The following is a 22,996-nucleotide window of genomic DNA, read 5'->3' on the forward strand; positions in this document are numbered from 1 at the left end:
ATTCATTATATAGTCTCAGGGTAGCCTTGAAATCATGGCAGTCCTCCTACCTCTGCTCCTGAGTGCTCAGATTAAAGACATGTGCCACCATGCCCAGCTTTTGGCATGAGTTTCTATCTCCCCTATGTTGAGCTGGGAAGCCGGTTCCCTCTTCGAGCACTATGGGTTTGTCCCAGCTCTTTTTTGGTGCTGGGATTAAAGGTATGGAACACCACACCCAGCCTATTTCCTTCCTCCCTTCCTTCTTTTTTCTTTATTTGGTTTTTCAAGGTAGGGTATCTCTCTAGCCCAGGCTGACCTGAAATTCACTCTGTAGTCTCAGGCTGGACTCCAACTCACAGTGATCCTTCTACCTCTGCCTCCAGGAATGCTGGGACTAAAGGTTTGCACCAGCATTCCCAGTTCAGCACTCTTTTTTAAATTTAGATAAGGTTTTGCTTTGCTCTGTAACCCTGGCTAACTTTGGAAGGCAGCCATGCTAAACACTATAACTACCAAAGTCTCTTCTTGCTAACTTTGAATTCCCTAAAGTGCTCAAGCAGAGAAATGGCCATGCTAGGGCCTCCTGCCACTGCAAATGAACTCAAATGCATGCACCACTTTGTGTACTGGCTTTACATGGGTACTGGGGAATCAAGCCAGGGCCTTTAGGTTTTGTAAGCCAGCACCTTAACCACTGAGCAATCTCTCCAGCCCCAGCTTTCAGTCTCTTGTTCTTGATCCTGTAGATGTTCTCCACCTGGAATTACTCTGTGTTTTCATCAGAAGATCTATTTTTTACACATTCATACAATTTTCTTTAGATGTAGACCTATCCACTGCCTTTTCCCCCTTAGATCCACAGAGGGAGGCTCTGACACCATCTCTCTTACTGGTGCTGAAGTGGGGTGGAGAACTAACACCTGATGGCCGAGTACAGGCTGAGGAGCTGGGGAGAGCTTTTCGCTGCATGTACCCTGGAGGCCAGGGTGAGTACTGGAGAGTGTGAATATCTTGTAGGGCTAGGGTAAAATCATTAGATAAGAGGAGGGAAGGGTGAGAGACAGAGGCAGTGGAGAAGCTCAAGAGGAAACCATGTGCATATTTCAGTGGTCTCTTGTGGTTCTTCCCTTGGCTGCAGGTGACTATGCTGGCTTCCCTGGTTGTGGGCTGCTTCGGCTCCACAGCACTTTCCGTCATGACCTCAAGATCTATGCCTCTGATGAGGGCCGTGTCCAGATGACTGCTGCTGCCTTTGCCAAGGTGCATCCTACAGTTCTTCCACTGCTCTGGCTTCTGTTAGGTAGCAAAACTGAGTAATTGTTCAAGTGTTTGTATGCCACCTCAGAGAACTTGACCATCTGACCCCATTCTGTACTGGGAGAAGCTGAGAATTGATAGTTGATGGATGAGGTCTCCAGTCCAGTTCCCCATTGCATGTCTAGGACTCTCTAGGCCTAAGATGTGGCCAGGAGGAGGAACTAATAGAACTTGTGCTTTTCTTCCAGGGACTCCTGGCTCTAGAAGGGGAACTGACACCTATTTTGGTTCAAATGGTAAAGAGTGCCAACATGAACGGGCTCCTAGACAGTGACAGTGACTCCTTGAGTAGCTGCCAGCACCGGGTGAAGGCTCGGCTGCACCACATTTTACAGCAGGATGCACCCTTTGGCCCTGAGGACTATGATCAGGTCAGAATCTGCCTATTTTAATGCCTCAATTACCCTGGATTCCAAATTCCTAGAATTCTGTATCATAGTGATCAATTTATAATACTTACTATATGCCAGGCACTGTTTTAGGTGACTTAAACACATCTTATTTAACCCTTGTAACAACTTTTGTTTTGTTTTGTTTTGTTTTTGTCTTTCAAGGTAGGGTCTCAGTCTAGCCCAGGCTGACCTGACCTGACATGGAATTCACTATGTAGCCTCAGGCTAGCCTCAAACTCACAGTAGTCATGCTGCCTTCCAAGTGCCAAGATTAAAGGCGTGAGCCACCACACCCAACGTTTTTTAATTTTTTTTTTTAATTTTTATTAACATTTTCCATGATTATAAAATATATCCCATGGTAATTCCCTCCCTCCCCACCCCCACACTTTCCCATTTGAAATTCCATTCTCCATCATATTACCTCCCCGTTACAATCATTGTAATTACATATATACAATATCAACCTATTAAGTATCCTCCTCCCTTCCTTTCTCCACCCTTTATGTCTCCTTTTCAACTTACTGGCCTCTGCTACTAAGTATTTTCATTCTCACACAGAAGCCCAGTCATCTGTAGCTAGGATCCACATATGAGAGAGAACATGTGGCGCTTGGCTTTCTGGGCCTGGGTTACCTGACTTAGTATAATACTTTCCAGGTCCATCCATTTTTCTGCAAATTTCATAACTTCATTTTTCTTTACCGCTGAGTAGAACTCCATTGTATAAATGTACCACATCTTCATTATCCACTCATCTGTTGAGGGACATCTAGGCTAGTTCCATTTCCCAGCTATTATAAATTGAGCAGCAATAAACATGGTTGAGCACGTACTTCTAAGGAAATGAGATGAGTCCTTTGGATATATGCCTAGGAGTGCTATAGCTGGGTCATATGGTAGATCAATCTCTAGCTGTTTTAGGAACCTCCACACTGTTTTCCACAATGGCTGGACCAGATTACATTCCCACCAGCAGTGCAGAAGGGTTCCTTTTTTTCCACATCCCCGCCAACATTTATGATCATTTGTTTTCATGATGGTGGCCAATCTGACAGGAGTGAGATGGAATCTCAATGTAGTTTTAATCTGCATTTCCCTGATGACTAGTGACGTAGAACATTTTTTTAGATGCTTATATGCCATTCATATTTCTTCCTTTGAGAACTCTCTATTTAGCTCCATAGCCCATTTTTTGATTGGCTTGTTTGATTCCTTATTATTTAACTTTTTGAGTTCTTTGTATATCCTAGATATTAATCCTCTATCAGATATATAGCTGGCAAAGATTTTTTCCCATTCTGTAGGTTGCCTCTTTGCTTTTTTCACTGTGTCCTTTGTGGTGCAAAATCTTTGTAATTTCATTAGGTCCCAGTGGTTAATCTGTGGTTTTATTGCCTGAGCAATTGGGGTTGTATTCAGAAAGTCTTTGCCAAGACCAATATGTTGAAGTGTTTCCCCTACTTTTTCCTCTAGCAGTTTCAAAGTTTCCGGTCTGATGTTAAGGTCTTTAATCCATTTGGACTTAATTCTTGTGCATGGCGAGAGAGAAGAATCTATTTTCATCCTTCTGCAGATATTTATCCAGTTTTCAAAACACCATTTGCTGAAGAGGCTGTCTCTTCTCCAATGAGTATTTTTGGCATTTTTATCGAATATCAGGTGGCTATAGCTACTTGGGCTTACATCTGGGTCCTCTATTCTGTTCCACTGATCTACATGTCTGTTTTTGTGCCAGTACCATGCTGTTTTTGTTACTATGGCTCTGTAGTATAGGTTAAAATCAGGTATGGTGATACCACCAGCCTCTTTTTTGTTGCTCAGTATTATTTTAGATATTCGAGGTTTTTTGTGATTCCAAATGAATTTTTGGATTGTTTTTTCTATTTCCATGAAGAAAGCCTTTGGAATTTTGATAGGGATTGCATTAAATGTGTAGATTGCTTTAGGTAAGATTGCCATTTTCACGATATTGATTCTTCCAATCCAGGAACAAGGGATGTTTCTCCACTTTCTAGTGTCTTCTGCAATTTCTCGCTTGAGTGTTTTAAAGTTCTCATTGTATAGATTCTTTACTTCCTTGGTTAGGTTTATTCCAAGGTATTTTATTTTTTTTGATGCAATTGTGAATGGGAGTAATTCTCTGATTTCATCCTCTGTGTGTTTGTTGTTAGCATATATGAAGGCTACTGATTTCTGTGTATTTATTTTGTATCCTGCTACATTGCTGTAGGTTTTGATCAGCTCTAACAGCTTGCTAGTAGAGTCTTTAGGGTCCTTTATGTATAGAATCATGTCATCTGCAAATAATGATAACTTGATTTCTTCCTTTCCAATTTGTATCCCTTTAATGTGTGTCTCTTGCCTTATTGCTATGGCTAAGACTTCTAAAACTATATTAAATAGAAGTGGGGACAGTGGACACCCTTGTCTTGTTCCTGATTTTAGTGGAAAAGCTTCCAGTTTTTCCCCATTTAGTAATATGTTGGCTGTAGGCTTGTCATAAATAGCCTTTATTATATTGAGATATGTTCCTTCTATTCCCAGTCTCTGTAGGACTTTTATCATGAAGGGATGTTGGATTTTGTCAAATGCTTTCTCTGCATCTAATGAGATGATCATGTGATTTTTGTCCTTCAACCCATTTATGTAATGTATTACATTTATAGATTTGCGTATGTTGAACCATCCCTGCATCTCTGGGATAAAGCCTACTTGGTCAGGGTGAATGATCTTTTTGATATACTCTTGTATTCTGTTTGCCAATATTTTGTTGAGAATTTTTGCATCTATGTTCATGAGGGAGATTGGTCTGTAATTTTCTTTTTTTGTTCTATCTTTGCCTGGTTTTGGTATCAGGGTGATGCTGGCCTCATAGAAGGAGTTTGGTAGAATTCTTTCTTTTTCTATTTCCTGGAAAAGCTTAAGAAGCTGCTGCTCCTGGGTCCGCTGCTGCTGGGGCCGCTGGTACCGGTGCTGGAGCCGCTGAAGTTGCTGCCGAACTCTGCTCCTGCTTGGGTCCCGCTGTCAGCCCAAGTTGGCGTGGCCGGGTCCCGGGCCGCTGCTGTGTTTGCTGGAGCTGGGCTCAGGGTTGGGGGAGGGGAGGGAGCCGCAGCTGCTCTGGTTGTCTCGCTGCTCCACGTGTTCTTCTACCTCGCGGTCTGCTCCTCCGCTGCTCGCTGCCGCTCTCCCCTCACGTTTCCCGAGTTGCAGAGAGCGCGGTGTGAGGGGAAAATCCCGCACCTGGCTTTTCCTGTGGCTCGAGCCGAGAGTCTGGCGGCTTTCTGGTGCGCCGCGGCTGCGGCAGTTGGCCGAGCTGCTGGAGCCGCTTTTCCCGCCTGTGCAGGCTCTGGATGCTCTATAACTCTTCTACTTCTCCGCTGCCGCCTCAAGTTCCTATACACCTCAGTTTTTAGTAAAAGTGTGTATTTTGCTGAGTTTTTTGGGTCTTTTTCCCCCCTAGGCTGCTTTGGCGTGGTACCTACACCGCCATCTTAACCGGAAGTCCGTTTTTTAATTTTTTGAGGTAGGGTTTCATAAGTTTGGCATCAAGGCAGCTAAACCTGACATGACTATTTAGAAACCATATTTCTCCTATTTAGTGTAAATAGTCATACATTTTGTTGCAGAATACTAATGTGTTTTGCTGTGCCTAGGCCCTACTGGAAGTATCATATGCCATATGGTATATGCACTGTTTTAATCCAAAAAATTTTTTTCTTTTTTTCCAAGGTAGAGTTTCACACTAGCCCAGGCTGACCTGGAATTCACTATGTAGACTCAGGGTGACCTCAAACTCACGGCAATCCTACTACCTCAGCCTCCCAAGTGCTGGGGTTAAAGGTGTACGTCACCACCCTCCGCCCAAAAATTTCTTAGTTCTAAAATATAGCTGATTTCAAGGCTTGGGAGTAGAAGAATGTTTTAATTATTGATCACTGTAAAAACTACCTTCAGAATTAGTAACTTGAAACAACTAGTACATTGTCTCATATTTCTGCTCTTGCTTGTGTTTTCTTCTAATATTTCAGTCATGTACTGACTGGGGCTAGAACTATCTGGAGATTGGACTGGAATTCTGGGATGGCTGGATCATTCCTATAACCTCAGGGCCTATCCTCTCCACATTTTTTTTTTAAATGTGGTTTCTGAAGGTGGAATTACTAAGTGAAAGCTTAGAGCTTACCCAGGCAGAAGCCAGAAGCTTCCCAGCTTGCTTGCTTTTCTTCATTATTTCTTTTTGTGTTTTATTTTTTGATGTGTATGTGTGCATACACACAATGCATGTGTGTAGGATATATGTGGCTTATGATGTGATATGTGTGGTGGATGCATGTATGTGTGCCCTTGTGTGCATGTCTATGGAGGCCAGTGGAGAACGTTAGGTGTCCTTCTGTTCTGGCTTGTTGTCTCTCACTCAACCAAAAGCTTCCGTTTTCACAGTCAGCAAGTCCCAGCAATACTCTGGTCTCTGCCCCTGCACTACTAGAGTTACAGACTTGCCTAGGTGGCCTGGCCTTGCTGTTTTTGTGGATGCAGAGAAATCAGTCTCAGGCCCTCTCAAGGTTTCATGCTTGCATAGCAAGCACTCATAACTGCTAAGCCATCTCCCCTTTCCTTCCTTTTATTTTTTTTCCTTTTTTCTTTTCTTTCTAGCCCATGCTAACCTGGAATTCACTATGTAGTCTCAGGGTGGCTGCAAACTCATGGCAGTCCTCCTACCTCTGCCTCCTTGTATAGGGATTATAGGCATACGCCACCATGCTCAGCGTTGACTCTTTAAAAAACTTACTAATTTATTTCTGTGTGTGTGTGTGTGTGTGTGTGTGTGTGTGTGTGTGTATGCATATATGTGTTTGAGCTTGTGAGTGCAGGCAAGCACATGACATGTCACACATGTGGAGGTCAGAGGAAAACTTTAGGGTCAGTTCTCGACAGTCTACCTCATTTGAGGCAGGTTTTCTTTTTTTGTTTGTTTGTTTGTTTTTAAAAAATTTTTTTTGTTCATTTTTTATTTATTTATTTGAGAGCGACAGACACAGAGAGAAAGACAGATAGAGGGAGAGAGAGAGAATGGGCACGCCAGGGCCTCCAGCCACTGCAAATGAACTCCAGACACGTGCGCCCGCTTGTGCATCTGGCTAACGTGGGACCTGGGGAACGGAGCCTCGAACCGGGGTCCTTAGGCTTCACAGGCAAGCGCTTAACCGCTAAGCCATCTCTCCAGCCCTGTTTGTTTTTTTGAGGTAGGGTTTCATATAGTCCAGGCTGACCTGGAATTCACTATGTAGTCTCAGGGTGGCCTCAAACTCACTGTACTGCCTCCCGAAAGTGCCACCATGCCCCACGGTTCTGAAGAATTTAAGCAGCTTTTTCAAGGCCAGGAAGATAGTATGAATCCCAGAGCCAGGCTGTTAACCACTGTAGTACACTGCCCATTAGTATTAATCACAGTAGGTACCATTACCCAATGTGTTCATCATTTTTCCTGGGTATCTAGGCTGAAGTTGACAGGCAGTGGTTTTCTACTATGCTATACTTCAGTTTGATAGGTTCCTTTAAAAAAAAATTTGTGGGCAGCCGGGCGTGGTGGCGCACACCTTTAATCACAGCACTCGAGGCAGAGGTAGGAGGATCGCCATGAGTTCAAGGCCACCCTGAGATGACAGAGTTAATTCCAGGTCAGCCTGGACCAGAGTGAGACCCTACCTCGAAAAGCAAAACAAAACAAAACTATATATATATTTGTGTGTATTGGGGGTTGGGGATTAAGCTCAGTGAATAAATGCTTGCATAGCAAGTACAAGACCCTGGGTTTGGTCCTCAGTACTAAAAGAAAAAAAAAAGGAAATAAGGGCTGGAGAGATGGCTTAGCAGTTAAGTACTTGCCTGTGAAACCTAAGGACCCTGGTTCGAGGCTCGATTCCCCAGGACCCATGTTAGCCAGATGCACAAGGGGGTGCACACATCTGGAGTTTGTTTGCAGTGGCTAGAAGCCCTGGCACACCCATTCTCTCTCTCTCTTTCTCTCTCTCTCTCTCTCTCTCTCTCTCTCGATCTCTGCCTCTTTCTCTTTCTCTCTGTCTGTCACTCTCAAATAAATAAATAAAAATGAACAAGAAAAAAAAATTTTTTTTATTTTGGGTTTTTGAGGTAGGGTCTCACTCTGGCCCAGGCTGACCTGGAATTCACTATGGAGTCTCAGGGTGGCCTTGAACTCACGGTGATCCTCCTACTTCTGCCTCCTGAGTGCTGGGATTAAAGGTGTGTGCCACAAGAAAACTTTTTTAAAAAGGAAATAAAAAATTGTTTTTAATTACTCTTAATCTATTTTCACAGTTTATTAGTATTATGTACATTCACATTGTTAAGATATTTCTGGTATGTTCTTTTTTCTTTTCAAATTTTTTATTAACAACTTCCATGATTATAAAAAATATCTCATGGTAATACCCCCTCTCCCCCCACTTTCCCCTTTGAAACTCCATTCTCCATCATATCCCCTCCCCATCTCAATCAGTCTTTCTTTTATTTTGATGTCATGATCTTTTCCTCCTCTTATGATGGTCTTGTGTAGGTAGTGTCAGGCACTGTGAGGTCATGGATATCTAGGCCATTTTATGTCTGGGTTTTTTTTGTTGTTGTTATTGTTGTTTGTTTTTTTCGAGGTAGGGTTTCACTATAGTCCAGGCTGACCTGGAGTTCACTATGTAATCTCAGGGTAACCTTGAACTCACAGGGATCCTCCTACCTCTGCCTCCTGAGAGCTGAGCTTAAAGGCATGCGCCACCACTCCTGGCTTCTTGTAGGTTCTTATTTTTTTTTAAATATTTATTTATTTATTTAATTTTTATTAACATTTTCCATGGTTATAAAAAAAATCCCATGGTAATACCCTCCCTCCCCCACCACTTTCCCCTTTGAAATTCCATTCTCCATCATATTACCTCCCCATCTCAATCACTGTACTTACATATATATAATAACAACCTATTAAGTACCCTCCTCCCTTCCTTTCTCTTCCCTTTATATTTCCTTTTTAACTTACTGGCCTCTGTTACTATTTTCCTTCTCACTTCTGGTAGGTTCTTAAATGAACTAAGTATTTAAACATATTGCTGGGTTTTTGTCTGAGTAGGACTTAATAAGGGGCATTCTCTTGCTCCTTTATTTTCCATCCATTGTTCACTGTCAAATCCAGAAAGTCGAGGGCAGCTTTCCTTTCTGTGTGCTTCCTTTTGCTAGTAAGATTGAAGCTGGGGTGGAGGGTGAGGAGATGGTGCAGTGGCTACGAGTGGTTACCAATACTAAGCAGCCCTAAGGGCCTGCGTGGGCCTGAGTTGGCCTGAGTTCAGTGCTTAGCATGCATGTAAAACTCTGAGTGTGGTTGTGACAGGACTTACTTTATTTTAGTGGTTCAAACACAAACCCTAAATCCAAGCTCATGTCAGCTTTTAGCCAAAGAATTGGATAAACCAGATTGAGAAGGATGGTTATTCAATTATCTTTATTCAGAAATCAGGAGGGGTGAGGGAGAGTCTGCAGACCAAAAAAGGGGGAATGGTATGGGAGGTACCTCTGAGAACCAAAGGGTGAGGAATAGATACATCCACATGGTCTAAGGGCCTACGGGTGCCCTTTTCTATACTGGCAGCTGCTAAGCTAAGCTGCCAGGGTGGGAAGGCCAAATCCTTACTGGTGTCAGAAACCTCAGATGCTGAGAAATGAACAGCCCAGAAGCTGGAAAAGAAGAAAAAGCCCACCAAAAGCCTTGTGAGCAGCCAGGCCTTTTGTTTTGGTCCCAGGGCTAAATGCCAAAGAAGTCAGCACACCTGGATGCAACATTTGGAAGGGGCTGGGCTTGAACTCATGAACCTGAGTAATTCCAGCTCAGTAGCTGCTGCTGCAGAAAGCAGGGTGAACATGTGAGGTCATTTCTCTCTCACGGTTACACATGCCTAACCCCAGTTCTGTGAGGAATGAAGACAGGAAAATTACTAGGGCTCACTGGTCAGCCATCCCAACTGAAGAAATAGCAGCTGTGGGTTCAGTAAGAGACTGTCTCAAGCAACACACAGATGAGTGACAGAGGAGGACACCCAATGTTCTCCTCTGGCCTCTGCATAAGTGCACACAGAGTGTGCTCATCTGACCTACAGCATGCACTTGCACACACATATTTACAATACACATATGTCAAAAAAGAAAAAAAGAATGAAACTTGGGAGGCCCTAGGTAGAATTGTACATTCATTTTAGCATTATTATTGTTTTTTAAATTTTATTTATTTGAGAGAAAGAGGCAAGGGGAGAGAGAGAAAGAATGGGTGTGCCAGGGCCTCCAGCCACTGCAAACGAACTCCAGATCCATGTTACCCATTGTGCATCTGGCTTACGTGGGTCCTGGAGAATTGAACTGGGGTCCTTTGGCTTTGCAGGCAAACACCTTAACCACTAAACCATCTTTCCAGCTCTGTATATTCATTTTAGTCTTCTTTATCCCTCTTCATCCTCCATTGCCTAAAAGCTTGAGTCGAAACAGTATTGAGGCAATACCTGTGCTTGAAGTCAAGGCAATGTTCTCTAATATCTACTCATCAAAACATTCTGCAGTTGCCAGATGTGGCAGCACACACCTTTAATCCCAGCACTCAGGAGGCTGGAGTAAGAGGATCATTGTAAATTTGAGGCCAGCCTGCCTTACAGAAAGAAAGACTTCCAGCCAGGTGTGGTGGAGCACACCTTGAATCCCAGCACTTGGGAGGCAAAGGTAGGAGGATCACCATGAGTTGAGGCCAGCCTGAGACTATATAGTGAATTCCAGGTCAGCCTGGGCTAGCAAGACCCTGCTTTGAAAAACCACTCACACAAGAAGGAATGAGTTCCAGATCAATCAGGACTAGCGTGAAACTCTGCCTCAACAAAGCAAAGCGAAACAAAATAAAACCCCAAACAATAAACAAAACATTGTGAAAGATTTTGCATAATTTTGATTCAATCATTATTCAGAATGTTCCATTATAGCCCCTAAGAAAAGTACTTAAGTATGGCTTATTCTCTTTGGACCCCAAGACTTTTTAAAAAAAAAAAATTTAGTTTTTTTGAGGTAGGGTCTCATTCTAGCCCAGGCTGACCTGGAATTCACTATGTCGTCTCAGGGTGGCTTCAAACTCATGGCAGTCCTCCTACCTCTGCCTCCAAGTGCTGGGATTAAAGGTATGTGCCACTATACCTGGTTATTTATTTATTTATTTATTTTTAAATATTTTATTTAGGGCTGGAGAGATGGCTTAGTGGTTAACCGCAAAGCCATTTCTCCAGCCCCTGGCTCTTTTTTTATGGTCCTCTTTCATCATCCATGTCCAAATGTTGATGGGCTCAATATCGCACAGGTCTGATGCAAATAGACATAGGGGCTGTGGGTTCATGAGTGCAATGGCCACTTCATGACTAGAAGATAAGTGTTCCAAATTACTTTGGCTTGTATATTCTTTCTGCTGCCTCTTCTGCAATATTCCCTGAGCCTTGGAGGGTGTAGTAGAAATTGGACTCCAAAGCTTTTAAGATTAGCACCTCTTGGATGACTGCTGCTAAAACAGTCTCATCTGAAGGCCCTGGAGCTACCAGTGTGCCCAGTCGTTTGAGAGTATTGAAGTGAGCCAACAGATAGGTCTGTATTGCAGGCAGTGTCTTTGCAATAAGACGGGGAATCTGGGAAATTGCACTGAACCTGTTCTACTGTTCTTATCTCTGTTCCTGACAGCTGGCTCCCACTGGAAGCACTTCCCTGCTCAATTCCATGACTTTAATCCAGAATCCTGTGAAGGTCTGTGATCAGGTATTTGCCCTGATTGAAAACCTTACCCATCAGATCCAGGAACGAATGCAGGAACCCAACTCTGTAGGTGGGTGTGAGCACTGTTGTCTTCCGTCTAAGGTCTCAGGTATGGATGCATTTCTCAGGCAGTCCTTGATCCTTTCCTAAATGCTTGAGACAAGTCATCCTTATCTCTCTGGTTCTCGGACTTTTGTTGGAAGTCCAGTCTGGCTCTATATGACTGCCTATCTGCTTGCATTCCTCCCAGACCTGCAACTCTACCACAGTGAGACATTAGAGCTCATGCTACAGCGTTGGAGCAAGCTGGAGCGTGACTTTCGACAAAAGAGCGGACGCTATGATATCAGTAAGATCCCTGATATCTATGACTGTGTCAAGTATGATGTGCAGCATAATGGAAGTCTGGGACTTAAAGGCACAGCAGAGTTGCTACGTCTCTCGAAGGCACTGGCTGATGTAGTCATTCCCCAGGTGTGTCTCTCATGAGGATCCAGGTTGGGATGATGGCATTGGGGAAGAAGGCGGGAGAGGAAAGGTAAAAAGATTGTTTTGGGAGCCAGGGAAAGGAATAGAGTTGCTACAATCCTTGGGTCTGCTCCGGGTCTACAATCTCTTGGGTCTGTGAGGGACAGGAAAAAAGTCCTAGACCTGGGGTGAAAACAGGCATAGATTTTGAGGCTGGAAGTGTTAAGCAGGAGGGAGCAAGATTCACTGAGGTACTTATTCCTGACCTATGGCTCTTAGGAGTATGGAATCAGTCGGGATGAGAAAATGGAAATTGCTGTGGGCTTCTGTCTTCCACTGCTGCGGAAAATACTACTTGACCTGCAGAGAACCCACGAGGATGAGTCTGTCAACAAGCTACATCCCCTGTGAGGGAGGGCTGGGAGGGGAGCTGGATGGAGGGAGGGGCATGTTGGGAACTCAGGGGGAATTGAGGCTGGGGACCAAGAAGAGAAGGGATTCTGGGATGGAGAGCACCGAGGTCTTTGGGGTTGGAGAAGGCAGCTTGAAGAAAGGCAGAAAAAGGAATATCTGACCATGTGCCTGACACAACTGTTGTCTCAGGTATTCCCGTGGAGTGCTCTCCCCAGGCCGCCATGTTCGAACACGCCTCTATTTCACCAGTGAGAGTCACGTCCACTCCCTTCTCAGTGTCTTCCGTTACGGGGGACTTCTGGATGTAAGGATTCCTTTTTTAATTTTTCCTTGAGCCTATGAACTCTTCACAGTATCCATCTACTCCCCTCTTCATGCTTCTATTTTTCTGCAAACCTTTACTGTTCTCCTCAGTTCCTATTCCTTTACTCATCCTTGGGCATTGGCTTGCTTCTTTTGTGTTTGGTAGGAGACCCAGGATGCACAATGGCAGCGAGCTTTGGCTTATCTTAGTGCCATCTCAGAGCTCAACTACATGACCCAGATTGTTATCATGCTTTATGAGGACAACACACGGGTGAGGAGCAAACAGGGTGGGATAAGGAGAGGGCCCCTTCTTTCGACTTTCACTGAAAACAACAACTTTCTCATAGGACAGCATTCATGTATCTTCTGACCTAGACTCCATGATGTTGGTTCCAGCCATGACCACTGTTCTCATTGCTGTGTAGTAAATAAATTTGTTTTTCCTTTGAAAACAAAACAAAATGAATAGCTAGATGAGGTACCTAGGCACGGTATGGCCCCAAGCATCCAGAAGGGTCTTCTGGAATAGAAAATTTGTTTGGGGGTTGATGTTGAGCCAGAGTGATAACCTAGAACACAAATGTGTATTAAAGTATGAAATTTGGGACAATGTCATGAGTCTTATCCCTTCTAAAATAGTTATATGAGCTGGCCTTTAATTCCAGAACTTGGGAGGCAGAGATAGGAGGATTGCCATGAATTTGAGGCCACCCTGAGACTACATAGTGAATTCCAGGTCAGCCTGGGCTAGAGTGAGACCCTACCTCAAAAAAAACAAACAAAAAAAGCTATATGTACACCTTGCTCATCTATTGCCACAAAGATGTCTTTAATGTGTTGCTATGTATACTATAGCAAAAGAAAATTACTGTGGGAGATGAAAGGCAAGGGTTGTAGAACTGGATGTTTCAAAGTCATGTGGAGCCAGGCGTGGTGGTGCAAACCTTTAATCTCAGTACTCAGGAGGCAGAGGTAGGAGGATCCCAGTGAGTTCGAGGCCACCCTGAGACTACATAGTGAATTCCAGGTCTGTCTGAGCCAGAGGGAGACCCTACCTCAAAAACTTGAAAATCCCCCCAACAAAGAAAGTCATGTGGAGTGTGTATGACAAACAGTGGGAAATGAATAATGTAATCCTATAATATTTTTAAGGAAAGTTATGACAGATCAGCCCTAGACTGGGGCAAGACCCCAAGTCCTCAGTCCAGGGCCATTGTATTCTTTTGAGTTCCTCTCTGTTGCTCCTGCCTCATGTTCTGCTACCACATCCAGATCCTCCCAACTGCCCTTTATCTGCTGATGCCCCTTAGGACCCTTTATCAGAGGAGCGGTTCCATGTAGAGCTGCATTTCAGCCCTGGGGTGAAGGGTGTGGAAGAAGAAGGTAGCGCCCCAGCTGGCTATGGATTCCGTCCAGCCTCTTCTGAGGTGGGTTAAGGGCTGGAATTTGCGTCTGAAGCACTTAGAAACCAAGTGTTGGGAACTTTGGAAACAATACTGAGTAATAAATGGTTTGGGAAGGTTGAGGTTAAGAGAAGTCATTAATTTCTCTTCAATCTGTCTATTATTAAACAGAATGAGGAGATAAAAACAGATCAAGGCAGCATGGAGAACCTGTGCCCAAGAAAGGCATCAGATGAGCCCGACCGGGCATTGCAAACCTCACCTCAGCCTGCTGAGGGCCCTGGCCTCCCAAGGAGATCACCCCTTATTCGTAACAGAAAAGCTGGCTCCATGGAGGTAATGAGATGCTTGTGTCTGGGCAGAAGACAGCGGGGTGGATGTGCTCATGTGTCCTCTGCAGTAGAATGCCCATGCTCCTGACTGAAATGCTTTACTTCACCTCTTTCACAGGTGGTCCCCCAGGAGACCTCCTTTAAGCTGGTTGCCACTTCTGATTTAAAAAGGGTTGCCAGTGAGGGGTGCCTGGGAGATAATGTTTTGTTTTTTGCCTGTGTGTGTGGTGTAAGCACATGTATGTGCCCATGTAGTACCCAGTGCACTCACCTGCAGTAGGGTGCCCTTGCCTGTGGTGGCTGGAGCAGAACATTGGGTATCCTGCTGCATCACTCTTCCACTGGTTCTTATTTGAGCCAGAGCCTTACTGACTCCAGAGCTCTGGGATTGTTTCCTGTGAGCTCTGGCAAGTTTCAGGTCTCTGCTCCCCAACAGGACAGATTACAGAGGCCACATGGCCACAGCCAGATGTGTATGAGGCTGCTTGGGATGGAACTTGAACCGTATCTCAGGCATCCTCAGGCCCTCATAATTTCTCAGGAAGTGCTCTTCACCACGGAGGCATCTCTCCAGCCTCAGATAAGGGTTTTAAGTGATAAAATTGAGGACTCTAGGCAAATTTGAAAAGGCAGGTTTTTAGATGGAAACTGCATGTACTCTGAACTGACATCCCTGTCTGATTCTTAGAAACTGTGTGACCTTGCCCAGATAACTTCTCTAAGCCTGTTAGTTTTGTTTTGTTTTGTTTTTTTTAATCTGTAAGATATGAGTAGTATCTGCTTTATATATACATTAAAAGTAACTGTAGAGCTGTAGAGATTGCTCAGTGGTCAAGGCATTTGCATGGAAAGCCTAATGACCCGGGTTCTGTTCTCTAGTGCCCATGTAAAGCCAGATGCACAAAGTGACATATACATCTGGAGTTCATTTACATGGGTTGGAGGCCCTGATGTTCTCATTCTCCCCATCTCTCCCCCCGCCCCCGTCTCTCTCCATGCAAATAAGTATACATTAAACAAATTTTCAAAGTAACTGTAGCAACAATACAATTTATATTATAAGCCTGACTCCCTGCATTTCTTTGTTGCCCTGGGTAAAAATTATACTTCAGATGGGCCAGTTGTGGTTGTGCACGCCTTTAATTCCAGCACTTGGGAGGATTGCTGTGAAGTTGAGGCTACCCTGAGACTACATAGTGAATTCCAGGTCAGCCTTGGTTTGAGTGAGACCCTACCTTGAAAAAAGCAAACAAAACATTATACTTCAGACATAAGCACAAACTTGGTACTTATTTGGGTTATTATTGTTTCAAAAAGGGACCAGTCTATATGTCTATCTGTCTGTCCTCCTAATGAGAAAGTTTGTCTGCTCAGGTCTGTGTTTTGCTATTTGTAGTTTGTCCCAAATTCTGGTTCTAGTTCTGTAGTCTAGAGGAAGGAACTGGCATTGATGATATCCAGCTAACTGTTCTGAGGTATTTGTTTTGATCTTTTTCTTGGAAACACATTTGATCCAAAGATACTCTTATATTAAAAAAAAATGTATTATTTGAAAGAGAGCATGAGAGAAAGAGAAAGAAAGAGAGAGAATGGGCATGCTAAAGCCTCCAGCCACTGTAAACAAACTCCAGATACAAGCACTACCTGGGTCCTTTGGCTTTGCAGGCAAATGCCTTAACCACTAAGCAATCTCTCCAGCTTCTCTTTTAAAAAAATTATTTAACTTTAAAATTAATCAATGACAATTTTTTATTTTAAAAATATTTAATTTTATTTTATTTGCAAGAGAGAGAAAAAGAGGCAGATAGAAGAATGGGCATGCCAGGCCTTCAGCCACTGTAGACCACCTCTAGACACATGCACCACCTGTGCATCTGGCTTACCTGGGTCCTGGGGAATGGAACTTGGGTTCTTTGACTTTGCAAGCAAATACCTTAACTGCTAAGCCATCTCTCCAGCCAAAATTTGTTTATCTATTTATTTGAGAGAGAGAGAGAGAGAGAATGAGAAAGGCATAGAGAGAGAGAGAGAATGCCTCTAGTCACTGCAAATGAACTCCAGATGCATGTGCTACCTTGTGCATCTGGTTTTACATGGGTACTAGGGAATGGAACCCAGGCCATCAGGCTTTGCAAACAAGTGCCAGCTCCAGTGACATTCTTTTGTGTATCATTGATTATTAAATGTCATTTGATTTATCTATGTTTCAGAGTCTTTGGTATTTGGCTATTGCTCAAATCCCATGAATTTATTCACTTGGCTCTGTGATAGGCACCTATCTATTTTTTAAAATATTTTTTTGTTCATTATTTATTTATTTATTTGAGAGCAACAGACACAGAGAGAAAGACAGAGGGAGAGAGAGAGAATGGGCGCGCCAGGGCTTCCAGCCACTGCAAACGAACTCCAGACGTGTGCACCCCCTTGTGCATCTGGCTAACTTGGGATCTGGGGAACCCAGCCTTGAACCAGGGTCCATAGGCTTCACAGACGAGTGCTTAACCGCTAAACCATCTCTCCAGCCCGGCATCTATCTATTGATCAGTCCACCGATCGGTCTATCTATCTATCTTACTTTCTTTTTTTTGCAAGGTAGGGTCTCACTCTAGCCCAGGCTGACCTGGAACTGACTGTGTTGTCTTAAGCTGGCCTCGAACTTTTGGTGATCCTCCTATCTCTGTCTCCCAAGTTCTGGGATCAAAGGCATGTGCCACCATTTCCAGCATGGGCTTCTATCTTGTAGGAATTGATTTTTCTTTTTTAAATTTATTTAATTTTATTGACAACTTCCATAATTAGAGACAATAACCTGTGGTGATTCCCTCCCTCCCCCCACTTTCCTCTTTGAAACTCTACTCTCCATCATACCCCCCTCTCCTTCTCAATCAGTCTCTCTTTTATTTTGTTGTCATGATTTTTTCCTGCTATTCTGATTGTCTTGTGTAGGTAGTGTCAGGCACTGTGACGTCATGGATATCCAGGCCATTTTGTGTCTGGAGGAACGTGTTGTAAGGAGCCCTACCCCTCCTTTGGCTCTTACATTCTTTCCACCACCTCTTCTGCAATGGATCCTGAGCCTTAGAAGATGTGATAGAGATATTTCAGAGCTGAGCACTCCTCTGTCACTTCTTCTCAGCACCATGGTGCCTTTTAAGTCATCCAGAGGTCACTGTCATCAGAAAAGAGAAGCTTCTTTAACCAAAAGTGAGAGTAGCATTAATATATGGATATGGACATTAAGAGAAGGGCTTACTGGGCAGTTTGGTGAGCATAGTATATACATTTAGCCAGACATCAGCAGATGTTACACCCTTAGGGCTCATGACTACTCCTGTTGTAGGTTTTCAGTATCAGGAATGTATTCCCTCCCATGGAGTAGGCCTCCAGTCCAATTGGAGAGCAGTTGTTTTCCTCTATAACAGACATGCCATTATTGTACCTGTTGGCTCATTTTGCCTGGCTGGCCAAATATAAGGCTTGCAATGTTGAATATCTCCACTGGTGACTCTTCTCTTCCATTCAACTGCATACAGTGTAGCTTTTTCCAGCTTTCTGTCAGCTGGTCTACACAGAGGAGGTTTTCATCTCAGCTCTAGCAGGATTTCTTAGTGACTTTGAAGCTCAGGTATATGGAGTCTTCAGCAATAGGGTCTTACCACCTGGAATTTCTTTTTCTTTTTTTTTGTAATTTTTTTGTTTACTTTTATGTATTTATTTGATAGCGACAGAGAGAGAAAGAGGCAGAGAGAGAGAGAGAGAATGGGTGTGCCAGGGCCTCCAGCCACTGCAAATGAACTCCAGAGGCGTGTGCCCCCTTGTGCATCTGGCTAACGTGGGTCCTGGGGAATCGAGCCTCAAACCGGGGTCCTTAGGCTTCACAAAGAACTTAACTGCTAAGCCATCTCTTCAGCCCTGGAATTGATTTTTCTATCTTAGGGATATCTCAGAAAAATCTATAATTAGCTTCCATAAGTTAACCCGAAATTTTCAGTTCAGATTTTGGAAAAGGCTAAGAAAATAAATACAGTCTTCATTTCAGAATAATCCTTTACTTCCTGATTGTTCTAATGTGCAATTGGCATTTTGAATATGCAGTTTCTTTAGGTGGGATATGCACTATTTTCTATGTGAGATATAGATGTAACTTTGTATCCAGACCCTATACATCTTACTGATGAGTGTAAAACAGGTCAAATGGACAGAATGACGTCTAAACTTCGGCCACTGACCTGTTCCTCCACCTCTAAGTCTCTTTCCCATTAACATGGTCTACTGGCTTCCTGGCACTGTTGTGCATTTTCTTCTGATTTAAGCACAGAAGCCTTAACCAAAGAGCATTCTCTATGCATTCTCTCTCAGAATTGACAAAATTGTCTTAATGTCTTTTGGGACGTTTCCTTGAGTAAGATAATTTTTTTTTTGCTTTGTGGTGCTGAACATCAAACTCAGGGCCTCAGACATGCTAGTCAACTATCCTGCCACTGAGCTACTTTCCATTCATTTATTTATTTATTTATTTTGAGACAGGTCTTACTAAGTTATCAGGGCTAGCTTTGAATTTACTCTGTAGACCTGGCTGACTTTGAATTCATGATCTTCTGGCCTCATCCTCCCAATAGCTGGGACTATAGGCCTGAGCCATGAGGCCTGTCTTACCTTGCTTTTGTAATCATCTTCCTTCCTTTCATTCACTGGGGTTACTTAGATCCTGGCTTATCCAGGATAATGGATACCCAGGGTATGATTCTTGGTCACACAGCTTTAAATGTTAATAGTTCATCTCCTTGAGTTAATGACAATGCCTCATCCCTACTTCTTCTCTGATCATCTCATATTTGCGAATTGTTTTATATTACAAAACCTGTGACCTTCATATTAGCTGTGCTCTAGCTGGCTGTCTTTTCTGGCTCTCTAACTATCTCTGCCTTATGGGCACTGGGGCATTGGGAGCTTGGGGGCTAAAGGAGCCTTGACCGGCTTTCCACCCGGTCTAATTACAGGTCATGAACATGCAGTGCACGGGGAACCTGGACCTGATCCCTTTGAGGGGACGGCGCCGCCGGAGGTCAGGAGACCTCCCCCGGCCTTCCCCAGCCATCGGCCTACAGCCCCGGGCTGTGTCCACCACTTACCTGGCGTCCTGCACACAGGTGTCCCTTCCAGCCTTGCCTTCCTTTCTTGCTTCTGTCTTTGCCTTTTGGGATAAAGGGATGTGGGACACTATGTAGGTGGAGTGTGTGTATTCTGGGGATTGTGTGATTGGCCCTCATAGGCATTTGAAGAAATCAGTTTCATGTGTGTACAAGTAAAATAGTTAGAGGTTGGAGGTTAGGGCTTCTTGGTTTAGATAAGGAATCTAGTATGGTTGCAGTAGTTCTAATTGTGCCATGGAAAAAGAAAAGGATGGCCAGATCTTATTTGTGCCTGAACCATTGCAATTGGCTTTCTGGAGCCTACAAAGGGACAGGTAAGATTAGAGAGCCCTATTATATTGAGATGTAGGGATAGTTAAATCATGATTCCACAGATTTGGAGTGGGAGGACCATTAGGACCAGCATTTTGGAAATGTAAGTGCCAGCTGGGCACGGTGGTGCACACCATTAATCCCAGCACTTGGAAGGCAGAGGTGGGAGGATTGCCATGAGTTTGAGACCAGCCTGGGGTTAGAGAGTGAGTTCTAGCTCAGCTTGGGCTAGAGTGAGATCCTACCTTGGAAAAAAAAAAAGGAGAGAGGAAAAAAAAAGAAATTTAAGTGTCTTCTAGCATTGAAGGGTTCCCTGGGTTGTTCTCCCTGCATAATGCACTTTCTGTTCCCTTTTCATTCCTTTTCTCCCATGAGAATCCTTTGGTTCTTCTAAACTTTCTGATACTACTTGGTTTGTAGGGCAAAGTTCAGGACCTGGGTTTGATACTTCTGGGTTGAGGTGACAATGTGACTAATGCAAAACACTTTTTCTCCAGGTTCTTTCTGAGACTTCATCTTCAAGGCCTGGTGGCTACCGGCTCTTTTCATCTTCCCGGCCTCCAACAGAGATGAAGCAGAGTGGCCTAGGTATGGGGTTCCAGCATCTCTCACCTGTTGTTGGAAAGGGCTGTCTGTCTGTTATGCAGAGTTTTATTTTGGGAGATCTTCATCATGGGAGTTAGGACCATCCAGTCAGTAGAACTGTTCGGTGGGGGAGGATGAAGTGGGAGAAGCCATAGATAGGTGTGAAACTGGATCTCAGATGGTGGTTTCCATCCCAGCAAAGTGTTTGTTCTTTGGTTTTCTCCACCAACCCCCATTTCCCTGGCTGAAAGGCGTTTTTCTGGCTTTCCCTCTCATTCTTTATCTGTCCCTCCAGTCTAGCCCAGACCTTAAGGGGCCTTGGAGACTCTGAACCTTCAGAGTTATCAATGACAGAGCTATATAAATAGAGGTACTTGTGACCCCCATGACTGTCATATTTCTCTTATGGAGAACTTGTAGTGTGTCTTCCTCTGAAGCCTGTGTTTTTCACATCCCTGCTCTGCCCCTCACCCCCACCTCTATGCCCTTTCCTCCTTCTTGTCCTAATCCTGTAACTTTTTTCCTTTTCTTCTGGAAGCTTGAGGGACAAATTTGAGACTGGTGTAGTAGCAGAGGCTTTTCAGAACTTTGAGGGACTGTTCTTGATTTTTTTTTTTTTGATCCCTGGAAAGGGGTGGAGAACATCATTCAACCCTTTCTAAGAGTGCAGACTGCAGGAAGGATCAAGCCTCAGAGGGTATTGTACTCTTTGGGAGGGGCTGGTGGTTCTTGGGAGGGACTGTCTCTGAGCATAAAACCCTGTAAGCCAGCAACTAGGACTAGAGGTTAGAGATGACTGTGTGGGGTCGGAACTTGTTCTTCTGGCTCAGTTTTGGGTTGTGAATCTTACTCTCTCTATTTAAGTCTCTTTGTTCTTAGTGCCTAATTTCTTGGTCCCAAAATATTTAGTATTTGGACCAGCAGAAGGGAGAAACGTTTTGGTAACTTTGCAGGCTAATTTTATGAAAGTGGTTGTCTTCTAGATCCCCAAAACAAGTGAGATAGTTTGGGGCATGAGGAATAAACTGTGGACTTCTCTCCCCAGAAGCCCTAGTACACATGATCTTAGCCAGAAGGTAGGAGAATGACTATGAGTTCAAGGCCAGCCTGAGACTAAATAATGAATTCCAGGTCAGCCTGGCCTAGGAGTGAGACCCTACCTCAAAAACCAAAAAAAAAAAAAAAAAGAAAAAGAAAAAAACCATGGAAGTTGTTAATAAAAAACAAATTAATAATAATAAAAAAGAATAAGGCCTAAGATTCAGTAATATGCTATATCTAGTCCCAGCTCCTTAGGAGGTGGCTGAGGTAGGAGGAACGCTTCACCCCATGGATCCAAGGCCAGTCTAGACAATGTAGGGATACATTTCCAAAACCACACAGAATATTGTATAGAGGCAGGGACACACAGAACTGGCGGACAAATGGTAGTGGTTAAGGTGAAGACCACCCTGTGGGTTGATCTGAGGCATAAGCAGAGCAGGGCTGGCATGACTGCACCAAAGCAGAGGAAGGAAATATAGGACAGAACTTGGAGAAGTCTGGCATATAACCAGCTACTGTTAGCTTCCCTGAGAAAAGCAGACATACTTAGCAATGAACATTATTCTCTGAATCCTATTTAGAGCCTATTTGAGCATGAAAGGTAGGGGAACTTGGTACAAAAGAGGTTTAGATTTCCAAGATAAAAATCACCACCTGAGCTTTCTGATTTCTCTAGTACCCTAAAATACTGGGTACCCAGTTTTCTGTGTATATAGGGAAACTGGCCTCCTCTCTGCTTTATCTCGTCTATGAATGTTCAGTCCCAAGCCAAATCCAGGGTCGTGACCAAAGTGGATTTGGAAGTAGAGGGGCAAATCCCAAGAATCCGGATGCCAGTCTTATTACTTCTTTCTGATCACTGTGTCCTTGTGAGCATGTAGAAAGGGCTGTGGACTTCCAACCAGACTCTAGATTAGATGTTGAGGATAGTGTGAATGGCCTGAATTATGCTTTGCAGACTTTAAATTTTGTTTACTCCTCTAATTGGGAGTTCTTTTTTTTTTTTTCTTTCTTTGAATTTATGTACATGGCAACTGGTTTTGATCAAGGGACTTACAGAAACAGCAAATTTTGAGAGCAGAGAAAGAAAACAGCCCATGTCTTCTTGCTTCCTGCTCTCCTTGTTGGGAGTGCCTAGTACACAACAGCACACTCTACATTATGAGTCCCTGCTTAGTCACACACCTTCCAACTGTGTCCGTCTTGATTTCTGAATCTGTTTTCTCTATGAAGAAAACAGTTACCATTTTTTTTTTTCTAGATAGGGTCTCACTCTAGCCTAGGCTGACTTGGAATTCACTTTGTAGCTAGCCTTGAACTCACAGCAGTCCTCCTACCTCAGCCTCCCGAGCACTGGGATTAAAGGTGTGCACAACCATGCCCAGCTAAAAGTTACCTTTTTCCCTTTTTTTTTTTTTTTTTTTTTTTTTTGAGGTAGGGTCTCATTTTAGCCT

At 43.7% G+C, this 22,996-nt stretch overlaps 1 protein-coding gene across 13 annotated transcripts in view; it reads left to right on the plus strand.

Annotated features, from left to right (window-relative positions):
* Ppip5k1 (diphosphoinositol pentakisphosphate kinase 1) overlaps positions 1-22,996 on the plus strand; it is an 86,513-nt gene that overhangs the window by 37,329 nt on the left and 26,188 nt on the right. For 5 of the 13 annotated variants that reach the window (XM_045156546.1, XM_045156549.1, XM_045156552.1 and 2 more), the window contains 12 exons: positions 837-968; positions 1,121-1,242; positions 1,488-1,670; positions 11,454-11,595; positions 11,776-11,999; positions 12,273-12,400; positions 12,597-12,711; positions 12,877-12,984; positions 14,024-14,140; positions 14,288-14,452; positions 19,449-19,598; positions 20,411-20,501. In XM_045156546.1, the coding sequence (XP_045012481.1) occupies positions 837-968; positions 1,121-1,242; positions 1,488-1,670; positions 11,454-11,595; positions 11,776-11,999; positions 12,273-12,400; positions 12,597-12,711; positions 12,877-12,984; positions 14,024-14,140; positions 14,288-14,452; positions 19,449-19,598; positions 20,411-20,501 (1,677 nt within the window). The remainder of the gene's footprint in view (positions 1-836; positions 969-1,120; positions 1,243-1,487; positions 1,671-11,453; positions 11,596-11,775; positions 12,000-12,272; positions 12,401-12,596; positions 12,712-12,876; positions 12,985-14,023; positions 14,141-14,287; positions 14,453-19,448; positions 19,599-20,410; positions 20,502-22,996) is intronic. The other 8 variants (XM_012949280.2, XM_004660879.2, XM_045156554.1 and 5 more) reach the window with 3 other exon arrangements.

The sequence above is a fragment of the Jaculus jaculus genome, chromosome 8, assembly GCF_020740685.1.
Source record: "Jaculus jaculus isolate mJacJac1 chromosome 8, mJacJac1.mat.Y.cur, whole genome shotgun sequence".
NCBI classification, from domain to species: Eukaryota; Metazoa; Chordata; class Mammalia; order Rodentia; family Dipodidae; genus Jaculus; species Jaculus jaculus.